We start from the raw sequence: 20,942 nt of genomic DNA on the forward strand, positions 1-20,942 counted from the left end.
CTCATCTCTTAGAGACATCATCCCTTAGAGGCATCATTCCCCAGAGACCTCATCCCTGGAGACCTCATCACAGAGACCTCATCCCCAGAGACCTCATCCCCAGAGACCTCATCCTCCAGAGACCTCATCCCCTAGAGGCTTCATCCCCAGAGACGTCATCCCTGAGACACCTCATCCCCAAAGATCTCATCCCCCAGAGACCTCATCCCTTAGAAACCTCATCTCTTGGAGACCTCATTCCATAGAGACCCCATTCCAGAGACCTCATCCCTTAGAAACCTCACTCCTAGAGACCTCATCCTTAGAGACCTCATCCCCCAGAGGCCTCATTCCAGAGACCTCATCCCTTAGAGACATCATTCCCCAGAGACCTCATCCCTGGAGACCTCATCACAGAGACCTCATCCCCTAGAGGCCTCATCCCCTAGAGGCTTCATCCCCAGAGACCTCATCCCTGGAGATCTCATCCTCCAGAGACCTCATCCCCTTGAGGTTTCATCCCCAGAGACCTCATCCCTGAGACACCTCATCCCCAAAGATCTCATCCCCCAGAGACCTCATCCCTTAGAAACCTCATCCTTAGAGACCTCATCCCTTAGAAACCTCACCGCTAGAGACCTCATCCTTAGAGACCTCATCCCCCAGAGGCCTCATTCCAGAGACCTCATCCCTTAGAGACATCATTCCCCAGAGATCTCATCCCTAGAGACCTCATTCCAAAGAGCTCATTCCCTAGAGGCCTCATCCCCTAGAGGCCTCATACCCTAGAGGTTTCATCCCCAGAGACCTCATCCCTGAGAGACCTCATCCCCAAAGATCTCATCCCCCAGAGACCTCATCCCTTGGAAACCTCATCTCTTGGAGACCTCATCCCCTAGAAACTCCATCCCCAGAGACCTCATCCCAGAATCCTCACCCCTAGAGATCTCATCTCTAGAGACCTCATCCTTAGAGACCTCATCCCTGGATACCTCATCCCCAGAGACCTCATTCCATAGAGACCTCATCCCTTAGAAGCCTCATCCCCAGAGACCTCATCCCCTAAAAACCTTATCCCCAGAGACTTCATCCCCGGAGACCTCTTCCCTAGAGAACTCATTCCCCAGAGACCTCATCCCTTAGAAATCTCATCCCTTATAGATGTCATCCCTTAGAAACCTAATCCCAGAGACCTCATCCCCCAGAGATCTCATCCCCAGAAACCTCCTCCCCCAGAGACCTCATCCCTTACAGACATCATTCCCCACAGACCTCATCCCCTCCGGTGCACCAGGTGCTTTCAGCAGCACAGATCCATTATTCCCATTTTGTACGGAAATAAGCTGACAGCTGGCTGGGAAGTGAGCAAAGCCCAGAGAGGGAGTGTGGATATTCCACCTCCCTTTCCCGGAGAACTCACACTCTTGTAGGAAACACCAAATGAAGCTGGAGACCACCAGCTGGGGACCACCTCTGCCTGAGCAATGGCCTTGGGCTGAGGGACCCTTCCTGCAGGCCCTGTGCTCCTGCGATCAGGAGGGACAATGCTTTCAGAACTCACACAGAGGTTCCCTACCTGCATCCTCTCCCCTTCCACCACGGATCTGGCCATTTCCCCAGAGGACCACGGTCCCCAGCTCATCCAGCCAGGGTTTGCATCTCTGCTCCACCTTTCCCCCCAACCAGCACCAGGCCCCGAGAATCTGCACTTGCCCACCTCTCCTCTCCCAGCAGGGCAGCTTTCAGCTCTTCATCAGGACAAACATTCCACAGGGAAAGAAAAGGTACCAGGAAGAAGAAATGCCCGGACTCCCACTTTCCTGAGGGCATTTAACAGCTGCCTTTGCTCTGAACGCCAGGAATCCCTAGTCAAAGAGCTTTAGGAGCACAAATCTACAAACCAGCTTCTGGCTGAATGGTTTTTCCATCTTAAACACTGGTATTTTTCCCCATCGGGTGGCAATCAGCTCATCCCAGCTCCGAGGGACTCAGCTGTGCCCTGAGTGTCACAGGAGCAGGTGATGATCACTGCAGGGATTTCCCTGGGAGCTGTGCCTGCCCACGGGAGCTTCTGGAAGCAGAGCAGGGCAAAGGGCCTCTGGAGAAACCCTGCACGTGTGTGGATGCAGGCATCTCATTCCCAGCCAGCAGGGATTTAACGATGCCCTGCGGTACCCGTGCCACCAGAGGGAGACTGCTCTGCATCTCTGTTAATTAAAGATTTCTATTGGGTTTTATTTATTTATTATTTTTACATCCTGCGCACGGGCACCCAGCTCACCCAGAGGTGCTGTGCCTCGCAAAACAGAGAGGTAAATCTCTTTTTCTGAGCCCTGATGGAAAGCAGGAACACATGGGGCACGAACCACGGGCAGCTCACAGCTGTCAGAGCACACACACAGAATAATCCACGGCTCTGGGACTTTGTGGAGCTGCCTCAGCCTTTCAGGGAGCAGCCAAGGAGCACTTCCTTAAATCAGGTTAAGGATGCATCTGTGAGACCCCTGCCAGGAGCACAGGGATTAAATTAGAGCAGCATTCTTCACCCACCTGAAGACAATTTTCTCATCACCTCTCTGGGAAGGCAGCTGAGCACAGGGAATTGCTGCATCTCTCACCTCCCAGAGGCACCATCCCTCCCTGCAGTCCCCATGGCCTGGGAGCCAAGAGTTAATTCCCTCAGGTCCTAGGGAATGCGAAGGGTCAGGAGTTTCCGAATCAATCGTTTATCAAGCAAAATCACACTTTGTGATTGTCAGGTTGACATCACTCCCACCCAAACACCGTGAAGGATGGCTGAAAATTCAGTACAGCCCACAAATCTTTGTAAGGGATAAATGCTCTCCTGTATCCCAAAACACTCTCCCCATTTCATTTAAACCACCTGAGGTTTAACCACACTTGTGCCACCTCCTGGTTTCTGGCCTATCTCATATTTTACAGCACCCCTACATTTACATTTATTAAAATAAATAATGAATTATTATCATTTAATAATAAATTTAATGATAATAATTCATTATTTATTTTGAAATAAATAAAAATTTAATAATATATTATTATCATTAGATAATAATAATAATAACAATTATTATTTTTTAATTTTGATAAATAATAAATTATTTAAATAATGAATTAAATAAATTTATTAAAAATAAAAACCCCCTTAATTTTGTCATCAGTTTCTCTTCTATGTCATTCCCACCTTCCCAGCCCAGTCCCTGCTACAAACCAGCTCCAGCTTCAACTTTCCCACCCTCCTAAGCTGCTCCTCCTCCCTCTCCTCGTACACCAACCCGCCCTTAAAACACACCTTGCTTTTTAACTTACCAGAACACATGATTCGAGGCAGAGACCAGGAAATTTTGGGTGAAAAGAAGCAATTAAATATGTAAGTAGCAGCCACTAGAGTGTGCTGTGGACCTGGCACTGCCCCTGCTGCACTGGGATTTGTCCCTAAAAACCACACAGGAACTGGGTGAATCCTTCTTTTTGCTCCTGGAAATGCACGAAGTTTGCTCAGAAATTCTTGGTGAAGGCAGGGAGTTAAGCAGCAAATGCTGGGTTTTGAAGAAAGCAGGAAAAAAATGCCCAGGACAAGAAAATAAAATAAAACAAAATAAAAACAATAACAAAAAGCAGCAAAGAGACTTCATTTTATAAACAAAATCCACACGTTTTTGTTTTTTTTTAAGAAAAAACGACTCATTGGTTTTATTTCAACAGTAAATCTTAGGAACATCTCGACATACAAGAACTCCAAAAAAATATAAAGTCATAAATCACCTAGTTAATTTACTAAAGGGGAAAAATACAGTACGTCCAAGACTCAAACATCTTGTAAGTTTGTACAAAAGCCACACAGTAATAAACTGCATTAAAAAATAGATCAAGCATTACCTGACTGATTTGACACTGGCATTTCGAAAGGCACTGAGCAATGAAAGCGATCAGCATCACATCCATTACTGTCAGTAAATTCATCATGATTAGCATAAAACCCCACTATTAAACACAGCTTTCACCTTCCCCGTGTGGATCAGCAAGAAATCTCTCTGGAAGGAGTAAGGAACAAAGCTGGAGGAGCACAAACACTCAAACCTGACATCCAGGGATGCAAAGAGAGCTCCTGCAGATGGAAGCCCGGCTCTTCCCCAGCTCCCTGGCTGTGTCAGCTCCCAGCAGTCACTCAGAGGAATGGATGCCCCTCTCTGTGTGCTGGCTGTCCCCTGCACCCTGGCGTGCCCAGCTGGGTGCCCATCAGCCCGGGTAGCACATGCAGCAGCCAGCCCCGGCCCGCTCGGGGGCAGGAGGAGCAGCCCCAAAGAGGCTCTGGCCCAGCTTGTGCTCCGAGATGATGTCCTCCACCCTGGTCACGTACAGCAGCGTCAGCAGCACGCCCAGGAACTGCCAGGGAAACAAAAAAAAAGGGCATTGTCACATCACACACGGCGTCAGCTTTGGATTTATAGCTTTACGTCATTTGAGAAGACAATTTTCGCTGTTGTTTTTTTACGCATTTAATTTTTTGTGTTGTGGTCTTATATTGGGTTTGTTGTATATAGAGATCATTTGTATATAGGTATTTTCATGTAATACTTCTTAGGATTTGTGTTTAGAGTTGTGAGGGTTAGCTTTTTTAATTATTTTGCGGTTGATGATGGTGAGATGTCACAGACATGTTTTATGGAAAGTCCTTTCCTTAGGATTTTTCCTCCTGAGAAGCCTCAGAGGAAAAGAAAAACAATGGTTATCTGCTGCTGTGGAATGCAACAGGTGCATCTGGGATTGGTCTATGTTGGTTGTTTCTGATTAATGGCCAATCACAGCCCAGCTGGCTCGGACTCACAGAGTCACAAAATTTGTTATCATTCCATTCCTTTCCTTGCAAGCCTTCTGATGGAATCCTTTCTTCTATTCTTTTAGTATAGTTTTAATATAATATATATCATAATATAATAAATCAGCCTTCTGAAACATGGAGCCAGATCCTCATCTCTTCCCTCTTCCTGGGACTCCTGTGAACACCACCACATAGATGGTATTAAGTTTGGATTTATAGTCTTTACATTATTTAAGAAGTTATTTTATTTTTATTGTTATTTTTTTTAAGGGTTAAATTTTTTGTTTTATGTTTTTTTATTGGGTTTGTTGTATATAGAAATTGTTTGTATACAGGTATTTTCATGTAATGCATTTTAGGATTTGTGTTTAGAGGTTGTGAGGGTTAGTTCTTTTTATTATTTTTTGGTTGATGATGGTGAGAGACAGCAGAAATTTTCCAGAGTAGAAATCCATTTTGATTTAAGTGAAATGCACATCTTTGAGTTATGTCTACAGTTTGGAAACACAGCTGTTTAGTCTGACTGCCTGTTCTCACAAAAAGCCTAAGCTCAGAAAAACTACTTCACCCAAAAATAGAGATAAAGAGAGGAAGACAGAGAGACAGAGAGGCTGCTGTGAGAACAGGTGAACCTGACCTAAGAATTCTTTCTGATAAAAAAGAATGAGCAGCAAATATCATGCAAAATTCATAAAAATGAATATGTAAAAACCTATTGTGAAACTGCAGCATATGGATTTGAGAGAGAGATTTAAAAAAATCCAGATTCCCTAGAGGTGCACATGTCTTTTAGGGAGAGGAATCTCCACGTGCGTCCAGTGCTGTAATAAACATACCAGCTTTACAACTTTCACAAAGTTGTGGAGTTTTATTTAGCTCCACAAAACAATGGGATTATGTGACAGGGATTTTAAATATTTTATTATTGTTTAAAATTGTAGCTTTGTTTGTAGTATTTTAAAGATGGACTAATTAACTAATTATGGATTTATTAGGTTTTTGAGTATAATTTTTTTTTTATCACTTACATTAAATTCAAAATTCAACAGGATTTCACATACTGACAAATGAGATTTTTGATTCAAATGCCAGAATGCCACCTCAGCTTATCAGTTACATTAAATTCAAAAAGAAAACCATGATTATGGTCAAATGGGATCTCACATACTGACAAACGATTCAAAAGCCAGAATACCACCTCAGCTTATCAGTTACACTGAATTTGAAAATAAATTTATGATTATGGTAAAATGGGATTTCACATACTGACAAATGAGATGTTTGATTCAAATGCCAGAATGCCACTCCAGCTTATCAGTTACATTAAATTCAAAAAGAAAACCATGGTTATGGTAAAATGGGATTTCACATACTGACAAATGAGATTTTGATTTGATTTGATTCAAATGCCAGAATGCCACCCCAGCTTATCAGTTACATTAAAGAGAATTGCCTCACCAAACTCTCCAACAGTGAAGCTACGAAATGACCAGAATGCCACTCCAGCTTATCAGTTAAATTCAAAAAGAAAATTATGAATATGGTCAAATGGGATCTCACATACTGACAAATGATTCAAATGCCAGAAAGCCACCCCAGCTTATCAGTTACATTAAATTCAAAAAGAAAACTATGAATATGGTCAAATGGGATCTCACATACTGACAAATGATTCAAATGTCAGAATGCCACCCCAGCTTATCAGTTACATTAAAGAGAATTGCCTCACCAAACCCTCCAACAGTGATGCTACGAAATGACCAGAAAGCCACCCCAGCTTATCAGTTACATTAAATTCAAAAAGAAAACCATGCTTATGGTGAAACGGGATTCCACATCCCCACAAGCCAGACGCTCCCCCTCACCTGGGGCAGCAGGATGCCCAGCAGCACCCCAGCCATGATGCTGTAGTTGTCCAGGAACCAGATGAGCACGGCGTTGGTGCAGCCGCGGACGTGGATGACGTGCTGAACGCTCAAGCGCTGCAAAACACCGGGGGCAGGGCTCAGCAGGAGCTGCACTGCTGGGACACGCTGGTGGCACCTCAAAACTCTGGGAGCCACATGTGGTCTGCCCTCCCACCCCTTTAAACCCACTGAGTTTAACCAAAACCTCATCAGTAGCTCGTCCATCTGTTGTTAAGCTGCTCCACTCCTCAACAAATCACTCCATTTCTTAAAAGTTATTCTACGCCCAAATAATTAACTTCATTGTCTTAAACCTGCTTGTTGCAGCTATTTTTCAACAAGAAATGCACCCAATCCTCCTTTAAGACCACTTGGCAAGCAGAGAGGTCTCTCTTCAGCTTTCATCTCTGCTCCCAAGTTGAAAACGCATCAGTGGAAAAACATAAATTGTTTGCAAAAAAAGACCCTAAAAAGGACAGGAACAAGAGGATTTGGGATTCAGTGCTGCAAGCTGCGCTGCTCCCTGACCCCAGCCCATAACACAAAAGCACTTGAGGCTGCAGAGGGCCCCGAGCAGTGCATGGGGTGAGGTTAAGCAGAAGCTGGAGTGCTCGCCTTGGAGCCTGGCTGCAGCGTTCAGGTGATTAAGCCACAAATCAACGAACCTGAATGAAGACAAGCTGCATTTAAAGATACCCAGTAACCCCAAAAACCAACAGCCCGGGCTGGCATTGTGCTCCAAGTGCCTCAAACGAGCTGGGGAGAGGAGGTTTCCAGAGCAGCCCCTGCCCTGCCTCCTCCCAGCAGCGCAGAGCTCAGGGCAGATCCAATTACCGATTTCCCCTGCTAATCACTCTGCAATTACTGCCTTGAGCTGGCAGCCCCTCCTCGGGAGCCTCTGGGGCTGTTCCCAAAGGGGAGGGTGAAGGAGGAGGCAGCCAGGGAAATCCCAGTGCTCCTCCAGGTGTGCCAGCGCAGGCTTAAAATAAAACACCCACTCCTGGGGTATAAAATACCTAAAAACGCCTTTTATCAATGCCGATTTTACTCAGTGAGAAACTTTGGTTTTTAAGTACTAAAAGCTTTCCCCAGCTCAAGTCACTGCTTCAGATTTTGAGAGCAGCTTTTTGTGCATTAATTGTGCAATTAGCTTGGGGAAGTTGTCAACAAACAAGGAATCAAGGAAAATGAAAAGAAGGGAAGAGACAAAAATCAAACAAGATGAGGTTTTTCTCACATATGGAAATTACTCCAGGAAAAAAGAACCATTTAAATTGCCAATTTAACTGCCTGGCAGATGAAAGCACACAGAAAACACTTTTATAACAGACAAAACAAGAAGCAGCACCCTCTGCCATGCCAGGGTGGGCACTGGCTACGTTACCTCTTGGTCAATGGTTTTGTATCCACACATAGTGTTGATAATGTCTGTCTGAAAAGAAAACAACAAATATGAACTGCAGCAGGAAACTAAAATCACAGAAATATTATTTTTACCCTGTGTTCACCCAGCTCACAGAAAAGCAATGACAGGGTTATTTCCCAGCCCAACAGTCAGATTTAGTCAGAGCTCCACAGGATTTTAGAGCAATGAGTATTGTCAGCGTGTCACTGACAATTTGAGCCATTGCTATCCAACAAAAGCAGGGTGGCACCAGCATCCAAACCAGGCTGTGACAGAGCTGTGTGACACAGCTGCTCCCACAGAATGAACAGCTGGATTTCCTTTTAGAGCCTCCAGAACTTAACACACCTTATTACTAAAACCAGGGGCTAACACAGCCTTCGTGCCAAATTGATGACACATTTAAGCTCAGAAATATTTTCAGTTCCAAATAACTTCCAATACTATGAGTGCTGTTTACAACACTAAATTCATTACAATATCCATACAATACCATTATATACATGAATATAAAACTCGTATGTTTAAAATGAGTTAAAATGAGACTGAGTGCTGGCATTCACCACAGACTACTAACACATTTTCTGCAGCCATGTAATGCCTTCTGTGGTTTCCAAGGCTCTACCTTGAAAGCCTGGAAAAGCCAACCTGGAAATCATGAAAACGAAAATCATCCAGGATGTCGTGGCATAAGCAAATGCACACGGGGAGATAAGTGCATTGGAAGCAGAGGATTGTAAGCATTTGGGAGTAATTTCTATCTGCTCCACTAGTGTAAGTGTTTAATAAACAATTTGGCATGAAGATAGCTCCTTTAGAGCCCAGCACTGGCTGCTGTTAGCAGGAGGCTTTCACAGAGGATCAGCACCCAGGCATCCACATGAGCTGGAGTTTTCCATGACTACAAAGCCCACGAGTAATCACAAACCATATCTGCAGCTTCCCAGGACAGAAACCAGCCTGTGTTTGGAAGGATTTGTCAAACACAGCAAGACTGATGCACGTTCTGGTTGTTTTTCCCTGGGCAGCCATGCACAGCCCTGGCGCTGGCTCCACACAGGGCTCAGCACCAGCATCTCCTGCTCAGGGCCACCAGCCCTCACCATGTAGGGACCACACTTCCACCCGGGGCTTCTCCTGCCTTCCTTCAGCTTCCCTGAGCTTCACACTTCATGGGATGCACGCAGCTAATCCTCCCTGCCCCAGCTGGCACTGAATATACTCCCTGTTTTTCCCTGGAGAAGTTTTTATTTCAGTGCTTTCCCTTTTCCTGAAGGAAAAATCCTGAGTTGTTCTGCTCCATCCAGCTGCAGGTTCTTATTCTAAAGCAGCTCAGACTCAAAGCATGGTGTTCAGGTTTGGTTTATGAAACTAAATCAAAGCTCATCACAGATTTAAACAGACCCATTCCCACACACCAAAAATGAGTGTGCACACACAATAAACACCTTCCCGTGACAGACATTTCTCAGCAACACCCAGCAGGATTACTGACACAACCACTGCATCTCTTTTTCCCTTTTTTTAAATTAAACAGCCATGCTCAAGGCAGAGGTTGAAAGGGCAGCCCAAATGAGGCAGCAGCAGCAGAATATCCATCACAAACCCATCTCTTACACACACCAAATCTCTTTATCTCATGATCAAACCCCAGAGAGGCAGGGGCTGCCCGTACTGGGTAGTTGAGGAATTGTTCTTTATCAAATTCAGCATTACATGCATCCCTCAGAAGAAGAACAGTGAATTACAGAATCAATTAAAACACATTTGCATGAAAACCAACCCCTGCTCCTTGGTGCTGCCAGCACCAGTTAGGTGCAGACTGCAGTCCCTCCAGGGTTTTACAGGCAGGTGGTTTTCAAGGATAGCCTGGGACAAAACTGTGCCCACAAGCATGCCCTCACCCTGAGGTCACATTTTTGGGTTATTCTGGAGATGACAAGGTCACTTTGAGTGGTTTTTGATCCACTCTGACCCCCCAGCCATGGAAGCCACCAGGGCCCAGGCTGCCTGGCAAAGCTGGAGCAGCAAACCCTGGGGAAAACACCAACAAAAGTGAATTTTAAACAGCTCTGGTTCAGGTGAGCCACGAGATTAGTGGAGCTCCCAACATCCCTGTTGGGATCCTCTGGGAGGTGGGTCAGTGAAACGGACCACAGCCACCACATCCAATCCATTATTTCCTCCCTTTCAAGTTGCCAAGCCCCACAGATCCATCAGGGGAGGAAAGGACCCATTTCCCTTCACTTCTTGCCCCAGGTTTCCTGAAATCAGCTCCTTTTTGGGTGAACAAAGCGCCGGGACTCACCTTGTTCCTGATGCAGCAAGTGTAGGGCACCCCACAAGCCAGTGGTCCTGGAGCCTCGCAGTTGTGGTACACGTTCTGGGACCAATCTCTGTAATCCTCCCCACCACAGCACTTGAACTGGAGAGAAAAACAAAAATAAAATTTAAAAAAGACACAAAACTCAATGATCTTTAAGGTCTTCTCCAACCCTATCGGTTCTACGATTCCGAAAGGAAAAGGAAAACAAAATTTCTACCTTAAACTCTTTGAAAACAAAGTGAGAATAAAACAATTTTAAAATCCCTGAGCTCGCAAAAAATTCTATTTCCAGCTCTGGCCATCATTCAGCAGTGCTTTTACATTGACCTGCAATCTACCTCTGCAGTTGTTTTAAGGGTTCCAACCACATTTCCAACTGGATCTAACAGACAAAAACATTGCTCCAAGGCATAGATTCACCTCACCAAAACGTTGTGGGTGTAATTTAGAAGAACTGAAAGCTGGCAAACAAGTACTCTAAGTTTACACTGACTTAATATAAATATTCCCTTTATAATTTAAACCAAGGGGAAAGGAGGAGCTCATTTAATCACTAACATGAACGCAGCCATCATTTTGGGCAGTGCATGGAAAATTTAAAGCATGATGAAGCCTAATGACAAAATTTCCTCAGGATGCTCTGCTTCTGACAGACTTTCCATGCTAACTTTGTTTTCCAAAGCAGGCTGCCATCTCCATAACGATGTCCTAGAACATGTGGAGCACTTCCTAAGTCAATTTTTTAAATTACCATTACTTGGCATGGTCACAGACATCTCACATGGGCCCTGACATCACCTTGCTGAACACTTGTTGCTTCTTCTGCAGCCTCTGAGCTGCATGGCAGAGCTCCTCAATAACCCAATAAACATTTCAACAGATCAGCCTTATTAAAAAATAACATTAAAAAAGGCTGTGAGTCAACACCACGTGCCATTAAGTAATGCCCAGCTGGGCTCAGCACAGTTTCTGGATTTTAATGGCAGGTAAATGCTCTTCCAGTGGTGTCTCCCACAGCTCTGTGCATGCCCTCCAGCAGCCACACAACTGTGGCAGCCTAAATGCCACCTCATTTCTCTTTATTTCTCTTTTTCCAGTGCCTCCTGCCACCAAGATGCTTCTCAACCTCCTGCACCAGCCAGCAGAAGCACTGAGTGCCAGGCATGGCTGGAATTTAGCCTGAATTTGTCTCAATCCAGCTGTGGGGCCTCTATAAACCCACAGGTTTGTAGGATCTGACCCTGAGCATTAGAATTGCACCTGCCAAGGCAAAAGCTGCATTTTGGGCCTCTCTTTTTGCAGTGATGTGAGAGGGTTTTAAGTTTTGAAACCATTTAAATGGTTTTAAATCCAGCTGGAATGCTGCATGAGCCCCGACCTCAGCAGCAACACCATGAGAGATGACAGACAAAATCTCATCCCCCTCATCAGTAATAACCTGATTGGCACGCCACTGGAAAAACTCAAAGCTCAGTTAGTCCAAGGGGAAAAAAACAAAACAACAAACCTGCTTTTGAACAGAATCCATGATGTTCTTGAAGTCTAAGTCATCATAGTAATTCTCAATTCCTCTTCTAATGTTATCATTCAAAAATTTGATTGTCTAGAAAGCAAAAGGAAAAACAAGATCCATGGGTTGCACAATGGGCACATGGGCTGGAACAGAGTTAGAAGAGCAGCTTAAAGTGACAAGTGTAACCAATGTCACCACCTTCCAGGAATTTTATTTTCAGTGAATTTTCCATTAATTTGATTTTCCAAAGAGTCCATAATTGCCAGATAGAGAGCTTTGCTCCAGATGGAGTGGAAAAAAAGGTGTGTTTGTATGTTTTACAGTGGTTGTTTTGAGAAATACGGCAGTGAGGCGGCAGATGTAAAATGGTGTCTCCTCAGCATGGCATACTAAAGTTAAATCAACAAAGTGTTTTTAAAGCTCAGAAGATGAGAGAAAATAAAAAGGGTATTTAGTTTTTAAGATCCAGCACAGTCTCAGCACAGCAAAACCAGGGACCAACCACTACCAGAATGTAACAACTCTCCTTTCAATCCAGCTGCTGAAATGACAAAGTTAAAGCCTTGCAGCTCAGAAAACCTGAAATACACCCACTCATCTTCTCAGTATTACAAACTGCAACACCCACAAAGTAACCAGGACAAAAAGGATTATCACATCAGCGATGAGAAATAATACAGGACCCTCCTAGCTGGTCAAAAACTTCATTTAGACTCTACAGATTTGAAAAGGAAGTAGAGAAAGAAATGGGGAAAATGCACATGACATGCAAAACAAATAGGAAATACATAGAGGCTACCACAGTAAGCTTCCATAAATACTTTCTTGTTCCCCCCATACTGACCCAAACTTCTCCACTAACCTTGAAAAACAAGGGAAGAAAGCTGTCTCTAAGTGTAGCTGTCCTGCTATAAATGAAAGCAAAGGCATCTAGTATTTGCCATAGTGAAAACATTTATGTTTTAAAGCATTTCAAACTAAATAAAATAGTCTGCTGCTTTCTGTGCAGAAAAATCAAGGGTTGAAAACAGCTACAGCATGCTTGTCAATAATGGAGTCTCCTGTATAAATTTGTTATGTTTCTTATGGATGTGGGCAGGGAAGGGCTGTCCTTTCACTGAGGCAAAACATTTGGGCCATTAAAAAACAACAGCCTCCAAATCCATCTGGAAACGTCCCAAATCAGCAGCCAGACCCAGATGGCCAAACAGAAGAAGGCATTTTGTCCTCCACCAAGAGCTGGAAACTGATCCTGCACATTTGTAGCCACCAGATTTCCTCCAAGCTCCTTAACCTGGAATTCCTCTCCAGAATGGTGGCAAACCCCATGGCTGAGCCCTGAAAAGCATTTCCTTATCTCTTCCACAACCACTCCTCCCTGGGAGGGGAACACCTGCTGATAAGAGGCCGTTGAATGTCACTGCATGGCTGATAAGAACTATAACATCCCATTGGGAGATGCTCTGCCCAGGGGGAGGAGCCAAGCATTGCTACCCAGATATAATCCAGAGGGAGGAGCCAAGCATTGCTACCCAGATATAATCCAGGGGGAGGAGCCAAGCATTGCTACCCAGATATAATCTGGAGATTCTGGAACACCAGCACGGTTTCTCCACGGGATTCCCCAGAGGAACAGCAGCTGCCTCTCCTTCCACTGGATCTTCAGAGGAAGAATACATCCTTCTCTACAGATCCCCCTGCTCCAACAGAACCACCCCTGACACTGCAGGAGGGCTGAGCCACATTTCCAATGGCACTGCCACCAACACCCTGACCCACAGGGTGTCAGGTTGGGTTCTGGCTCTGGCAGTGTTGTTCTAGTGTACTGCATTGTTTATTTTATCCTTTTATTTTCTTCCCTATTAAAGAACTGTTATTATTGCTCCCATATTTTTGCCTGAGAGCCCCTTAATTTAAAATTTATAACAATTCTGAGGAAGGTAGGGTTTACATTCTCCAGTTCAGGGGAGGCTCCTGCCTTCCTTAGCAGGCACCTGTTTTTCCAAGCCAAGCCATCAGCTGTTGTTTAGCAGAGCTCAATCCTGCCAGCACCTGAAGCAAGCAGCTCACCTGGTTCCTGAAGATCAGGGCCACCACTCCACCTGTCAGCTCGATCAGCAGGCAGATTCCAAGGATGTACATGAACTGCAGGAAAACAAGTGCAAGTGAGTCATTAGCCAGAACTCCAATTACTCTTGCAATTAGTTCTTTCGAGTCTAGCATTCTATTGCCAATAGACTTGGCTTTCAGCATGGCATTTTAAAGGAAAATATAAAATTATAGGTTTGTTCTTATGAAACTGTCAATGTCAGGAGAAAGCCTTTTTTCCTCACTTAAATTATTCTGGGTTTTGCCCAATTGGCAAGCACAATATTTTTCTGCTCTGAGCTGACTCAAAACCATTAGATGAAATTATCCTGCCAAGATATTCCTTTCCACACCAGCATCCCAGAGAAGCACATTGATGGGCCGCTGAAAACAAACCACACTTCATGTTTTTATGCTTCCTACAAAACCAGTACTCACCTGTTAGCTTTCAATTAGTGGATAAAGCAGCGGCACACCTTAAGATAATCCAAACCACCTTCTTCTACACTGCCAGTGCTAAATCAAAGCAAAATTCCAGGCTTAGTAGCTTTTAATGTGTTGCTTCCCACATTTATTTGCCTGTGTATGTGCACGTGCTCACAAGTGCACTCACACACAACCACGTGTGCATCCATGACTGCCCATCAAAGCACGTGCAAAATGTGAAAAATATTTAAAAAACACATTGCACTGTGAGAGAGCTGCTGCATGCCAGTATTTGAAATGTTTTTCCAACCCTTCAGGCATAAAAGACAGGTGTTGGGTGAATTTAGGTCTGCTGTGTAACAATGAGCTTCATCAGGAGCAAAGTTTCCAGATCCCTTGTCTGAAAATAATCCCTCGTGCTCTCCCCTGAAAGCTGCTTTAGCTCCTGTGTGCTCAGGGTCAGGAATTCACCAGACAGGTGTCTTTTCTCCTGCTAAATCTGGAATCTGCCTGGGAAGCTGGCATCAGGGACTGCTTTGTTCAGTGCCCAGCTGGGTTTGCCTCCAGGATGGGAACAGAAAATGTTCCTGGCATCCAACACACCACCATGCTCAGTGGGGAAGAAGCCTGAGGAGGGGCTCTCAGTAAAATTCCAGTATAACTTCAAAATCCATGGTTATTTCTGGCCTTGCCCTCCAAAACAAACCAGGAATTTAGCATTTTGTTACTGATGTGACAAGGCCAGGCTGGATCGGGTTTTGAGCAGCCTGGTCTGGTGGAAGGTGACCCTGCTCACTGCAAGGGGCTCAGACCAGGTGGCCTTTAAAAGGTTCCTTCAGCCCAAACCCTGTGTGACTCTGTGCAGGTGGAAATGAAGTTTGCACACCTTCATTTTAATTAGTCACATGTGCAGCTTCCGTCTGCAACCACAGGAATTTCCCTAAAATCCACCTTTCCAGAGGCACTGGGGAGAAAAACCCTGTCCCTTTCATTTCACCCTCTGAAAGCTGCAGGTCTCACTCTGAACACACATTTCTGCATCTCCCCTCTGCACTGCACTGCCCAGGGAGGGCAGACAGACTCTGGCCACTGTGCCAGGGCTTTTCCCCTGAGCTGCTTCCTGACACCCAGCATCAACAGGCACGTCAGCAGCTGAGTTTGCACAAGTGACTGATCATATCTCACATTCCTGCTCGTTTTCCATAACACCTGAACTGAGATTCAATTAAAACTTTTAAAAAAGAAACCTCATTAAAATATTTTTCAGTGCAGGCATAATTCTGGGTGTGAATTCAGAGGACAGTGGAAAGCAAAAGCAACGAGCCTCAGAAACTAGGAATAAAAATTCCAACACTTACTGCTTGCAGGAGGCATAAATTGTCTCTCAGGGAAGCCAGTACACCCACAAAGGACACCAGGAACATTACAATGCCCAGAAGTATTAAAATAATTGCTGGGGCTAGAAAGGCACTTTCTAGAGTTTTGTACTTCTGTCTTTCAATTTCTGCATAAATCCCAACGGCGAGGACGAGGGCTCCGATCACCTGGAAGAGAAACAGATTGTTTAACATCAATAACATGTTGTTTTTTCCGCCAGTAAACACAGAGATGACAGGCTGTGAGTACACAGGAACCTGCCACTGCTCACTTCAGGATTCATTATAAACAATGAAACACCCAAAGCAGAAGTTGGGATTAAAAAAAAAAAAATTAAAAACTCTCAAAGACTAAAGAAGAAAAAGAGCTGAGTTGGAAAAAAAAAATGAAAGTTGTTCACTTCAAAAATATATTTCATCATGTTTTAACATTCTGGTAGTTAAACTAATCAAAATATACATCAGTGGCTGAAATGTAATTTATTACCCATTTGACATCACGTATATTACATATATGAGCAACTGCCATGGCATTAATGACTCTCCTTTCTGTGTTTGTCTGTCCTTCTCTCTGTGTGTATAAATATACAGAAATATTTATGTGCTTCTAACAGAACCAGTTTCCAGGCTGGTCTGCAAACAGCCTGTCTGTCCCTTCATATTAATTCCTGCTGTATTTGGGCTCAGTAAATACAGTCAGATATTTCCTAACCGGAGAAAGGCACCAGATTAAAAACTAAAAAAAAAAAAAAAAAAAAAAAAAAAACCTGAAAAACAAACAGCCAAGTTCCAAGTTTGAAATGATATCACTTCCTTGAGCAATTACCTGATAAAGCTGACAAGTGAAATAGGAAGGGACAAATTTCATTTAACAAGGTAAAGACATTTCAATCAAAATAATCAGATAAGTCTAAAACATTTAGTAATAGGAAGGGACATATTTCATTTAATAAGGTAAAGATATTTCAGTCAAAATAATTAGTTAAGTCTAAATCATTTGGTATTAAAACTGCAGCGTGCTGCAAATCACTTTGAATTATGCTGAATTTATTAAAATTAAAAATAGCCCACAATAGCTAATTACAAAAATTGCAGTGGAAAATCTTCGCTGCCGGCTCCAGCAGCCAGACACATCATCAGGGAAGGGACCAGACACAAATCAATCATTGTGGCTATGTGATAAACAACACTCCTCTTTCCTGACCTGACATTGCCACAGGAAACACGAGTCTGCTCTCTGCACAACAAGGCTTCTTAATTACACCTCCGAATTTTTAATTTCACTTCTTCATTTTGGATGTGACACAGTACATCCCACACAAAGGGCCAGAGGGACTCACGGTGTGAGTTACCAGCTCGTGAGCCAAACAGCTGAAATACTTTTTTTAATTATGGGATAGCTTAAAATAAATAGAAACTTACTGGAAGTTCCTGATTTTCTATGGAAATGGATAATGACACCAAAGGACAATATGCAGGGAACGCCCCCAGTTTGTCATTGAAAGAGAGAAAATTCTCAGAAGGGTTCACCAATAAAAAAGAAATATACTGAAGCTATTTAAAAAGCAACTCAAAATTTGAGCAAATTGAGAGCAACCCCAAAACCAGATTCTCCTGCAAACACTGAAGTGCCATTACCAGCAATAACTCTTGCCTGGTAGAATCCTTGTTCAAAAAGAAAAAAAAATAAAAATAAACACTGGATGGAAACCACAGGCATTAAAGCTTGATGGGGATTATCAGAATTTCAGAAAAGTGTTGTTTCAAGACCAGAACTTTGTACTGAAATGTCTTTTTCTTAACCACAGTTTTCTCATCAAAGCATTAAATTTCAGGGGGATTTTGACTAAAAGGTCCCTGGGAGTAAAATACAAGATACTTCCTACTTTAAGAACTTAAGATACATAAATACATAGAGCATCTTTATATAGACATATCCTCATCCATTTTCACTTCCATCTGTGCTCCCACACCCTCCAAGATTTATGCTTTCATTATCTTCTATTTTCTTAGGTATTTAATAAAATTATTTTCAACCTTTTCAACCTTGGCGGCAAGGAGCTGTGCAAACCTAGCAAATCCATCCCATCCTGTGCCTGGGCTGGGGACACAACATTTCCCTCAGGAACCAGGGGCTGTTTACAAAATCCTGCATCCCTCACAGCAGCTCCAGCCTGGCAATTCCAGCTGTGAGCTCAGGAAACACCGACTGCCCTGACTCACACCGAGCGAGCATCCTCCAGCAAACACCAGGGGATTTATCTCTGGGGCTTCTGCACACACAGGAGCTGCTTTCCCAAGAGAAAGGAGAAGAATTCATTTATTAGCAGAAGCTTTAACCCTGTGTTTGCAGTTCTTCCTCTTAAATAAAGCTCGGCTTCTGTTTAAAACGCCGGATTTTGTTTCAGCTGGGCAAGAAACTTACATGGCAGCCCCATTCACCCCAAATTACACAACAGCCCCATTCACCCCAAATTACATCACAGCCCCATTCCCCCCAAATTACATCACAGCCCCATTCACCTTCTCCAGAGGTGTCTGGAAGAGTTACAGTGACAGCAGTTTTTAAAAAGCCCAGGGTGACAGGGGAAACCACAAGGGCTGTAGCAAACATCCCCCCCGGCAATCCCAGCAATGCTTCAATTTCCTTTCTGCTTTGGAGAAGGCTGGTGTTTAATTCCTGGGGGTTTAAAGCCATCCTGGGGACTCAGATCGGGCACTTCATCACCCGTGAGGTACCAGAGGAACTGCAGCAGCAGGGAGGGAACCGAATGAACTCAGCATCCAGCGGGTCAAACCCCAAACAGCAGCACAGCGCCACAAACCACCCAACGCTCAGGAAAACCAACGCTCCCACAGCTTTACTTCCATTCACACCGATCAAAAACCCAACCCCAAACCAACAGAGTCAGCAGTGCTGAGAAGTGACACTTCCAGCTGATGAGATCTGCTTGGCGGAGCCGCCACAAAAGGAAATGCCCACACGCCTCACACGGCACCAGCAGGACAATGCCCAGCACCAGCAGGACGATGCCCAGCACCAGCCACCCCAAAACACCCCCCTGTGCTTCCCCATCCCTCCTTCTCCCCCTGCCAGCCCCCATCCTCCCCGCTGCCAGGGCAAACCATCACCCCCGGCCAACAAATGGAAGCTCTGGTTTATAAACCAGGGCAGAGCATTGAGAACCCAGAGCCAGCGACTACAAAGAGTAAATAAAATCCTCGGGCTGCCTGAAAGGGGCTTTGTGCTCCGGGGATGGATTCAGAAGGGCCCTTTCTGTGCCCCCAGAGGAATGTTTACATCCCACCAGCCAGGGCCCTGCTGCCGACTGAAAACGCAGGGCAGACAACGAGCACGGACCTCTGCGAGGGACATGCTGCAAAAAAGGGCCTGAAAAATAACACAGAATTAAATAAATATATTTGAATTTCCCTTTTCCCGAAACCCACAACGGCAGAATAGCTGTGGAGGAACACAGGGAGCGTCAGGAATCTGAACCCAAGGGTTGGTTTGTCTGCTAAGACAGCCAAAAGATACCCGAGATCCCAAACCGCCTGAATTGCACCCGAACTCTTTGCATTTCAGTCTTTGTTCATTAAATCCCAGGGTGAATCTGACACTCTCTATCAAACCTGGTGGATCTAAGCCTCTTCTCCCACGCAGCAAAGCAAAAAAAAAAAAAAAAATCCTCATGCTCCCAGCTGGTAAACACCATGTCAGACAAAAACAGACCAACCAAACTAGAATTCGAGCAGCGCTTCAAGTGAAAAAGCTAGATAGAAAAACCCCCGCCTGAGCACCTCTGACACCAGCACCACCTGGAGCCAGCATCTTCCAGTATCCCAGAGCCTGAAAAAAGCACCTGTAAAAATCAAAGAAAGAGGAAGAGAGAGAGAAAAAGAGAAAAGAGGGAGGGAGGGAAGGGAAGGGAAGAAGGAAAACGAGAGAAAAGAAAGAGAGAAAAGGAAGAAAGGAAGGAAGGAAGAGGGAGAAAGACCGACCCACTTGCAAAGGGCCCCAAGGGCTCCTCCAGCCCGGGGGGTGCCTGCTGTGGATTTACCACACCTCAGAACTCGGTGCCCACAGCCTGGTCCCACCACCTGGGACTCTCTGGCTTCACCTGGATGAGGACAGCAGGTGCCACCCACCTGTGCCTGTCCAGCCTGGCAGCCTCACCCTGCCGAGCTCAGGACATCCCCACACAGCGGGGAGAGGCGCTGTGGGCAAAGGCTCCGTGTGGGCAAAGGCTCCGTGCGGGCAAAGGCTCCGTGCGGGCAAAGGCTCCATTGCCCACCCGCCCCGCAGGCAGAGCCGCGTTCCCTGTGCTCCCGAACCGTCTCCACCTGCCAAACTCCCAAGCCACCCGCCAGAACCAGTCTGTCCGTCCCTCGGCAGGGTGTCACGGCCGTGGTGTGACACTCCCGGTGTGACAGCCGCGGAACGCCCCCGCACTGCCGGAGCGGCCCCTGCTCACCCAGAAGGTGGTGGAGTAGGTGATGAGGCTCAGCTTGAGGCACAGGTACGAGAGCCGCCCGCAGTACCGCGCCTGCTCCGGGTCCCCCGCCGCCATCCTCCGCGGCACCTGCCGGGCCCGCCGCCGCCCCTCAGCGGCCCTCCGCCCCTCAGCGGCCCTCCCCTCAGCGAGCCCGCCGCCCCTCAGCGGCCCGCCGCCCCTGCCCGGCCCTCCTCCGCCTCTCCCGGGCCCTCCTCCGCCCCTTGCCGGGCCCGCCGCCCCTCAGCGGCCCTCCCCTTGCCGGGCCCGAGGGCCGCCCCGACGGGCGGGCCCCGCCAGCGCTTCCGGCACCGGGAGCGACAGCGGGAGCGGCTGGAGCGAAGCGCGGGAGCGGCTGCGGAGCTGCGCCTTCGCCCGTCGTCTTTATTTTTTTTCTTTTTTTTTTTTTCCCCCTTTTTTTCTCTCTCTTTTTCTTTTTCTCTTTTCTTTTCTTTTCTTTTCTTTTCTTTTCTTTTCTTTTCTTTTCTTTTCTTTTCTTTTCTTTTCTTTTCTTTTCTTTTCTTTTCTCTTTTCTTTTCTCTCTCTCTTTCTCTCTTCTCTCTCTTTCTCTCTTCTCTCTCTCTCT

At 45.5% G+C, this 20,942-nt stretch overlaps 1 protein-coding gene across 1 annotated transcript; it reads right to left on the reverse strand.

Annotated features, from left to right (window-relative positions):
- Positions 1–3,669: 3,669 nt before the first annotated feature.
- On the reverse strand, positions 3,670–20,460 carry TSPAN15 (tetraspanin 15). The gene is made up of 8 exons (XM_058029297.1): positions 20,339–20,460; positions 15,846–16,031; positions 14,044–14,118; positions 11,968–12,063; positions 10,443–10,559; positions 8,114–8,161; positions 6,688–6,804; positions 3,670–4,386 (listed from the first exon to the last, which is right to left on the reverse strand). Exons 1-8 carry the CDS (start codon positions 20,432–20,434, stop codon positions 4,240–4,242), a joined length of 882 nt encoding a protein of 293 aa, XP_057885280.1. The 5' UTR covers positions 20,435–20,460; the 3' UTR covers positions 3,670–4,239.
- Between the last annotated feature and the right edge of the window lie 482 nt (positions 20,461–20,942).

This window comes from Melospiza georgiana, chromosome 8, assembly GCF_028018845.1.
Source record: "Melospiza georgiana isolate bMelGeo1 chromosome 8, bMelGeo1.pri, whole genome shotgun sequence".
NCBI lineage: Eukaryota > Metazoa > Chordata > Aves > Passeriformes > Passerellidae > Melospiza > Melospiza georgiana.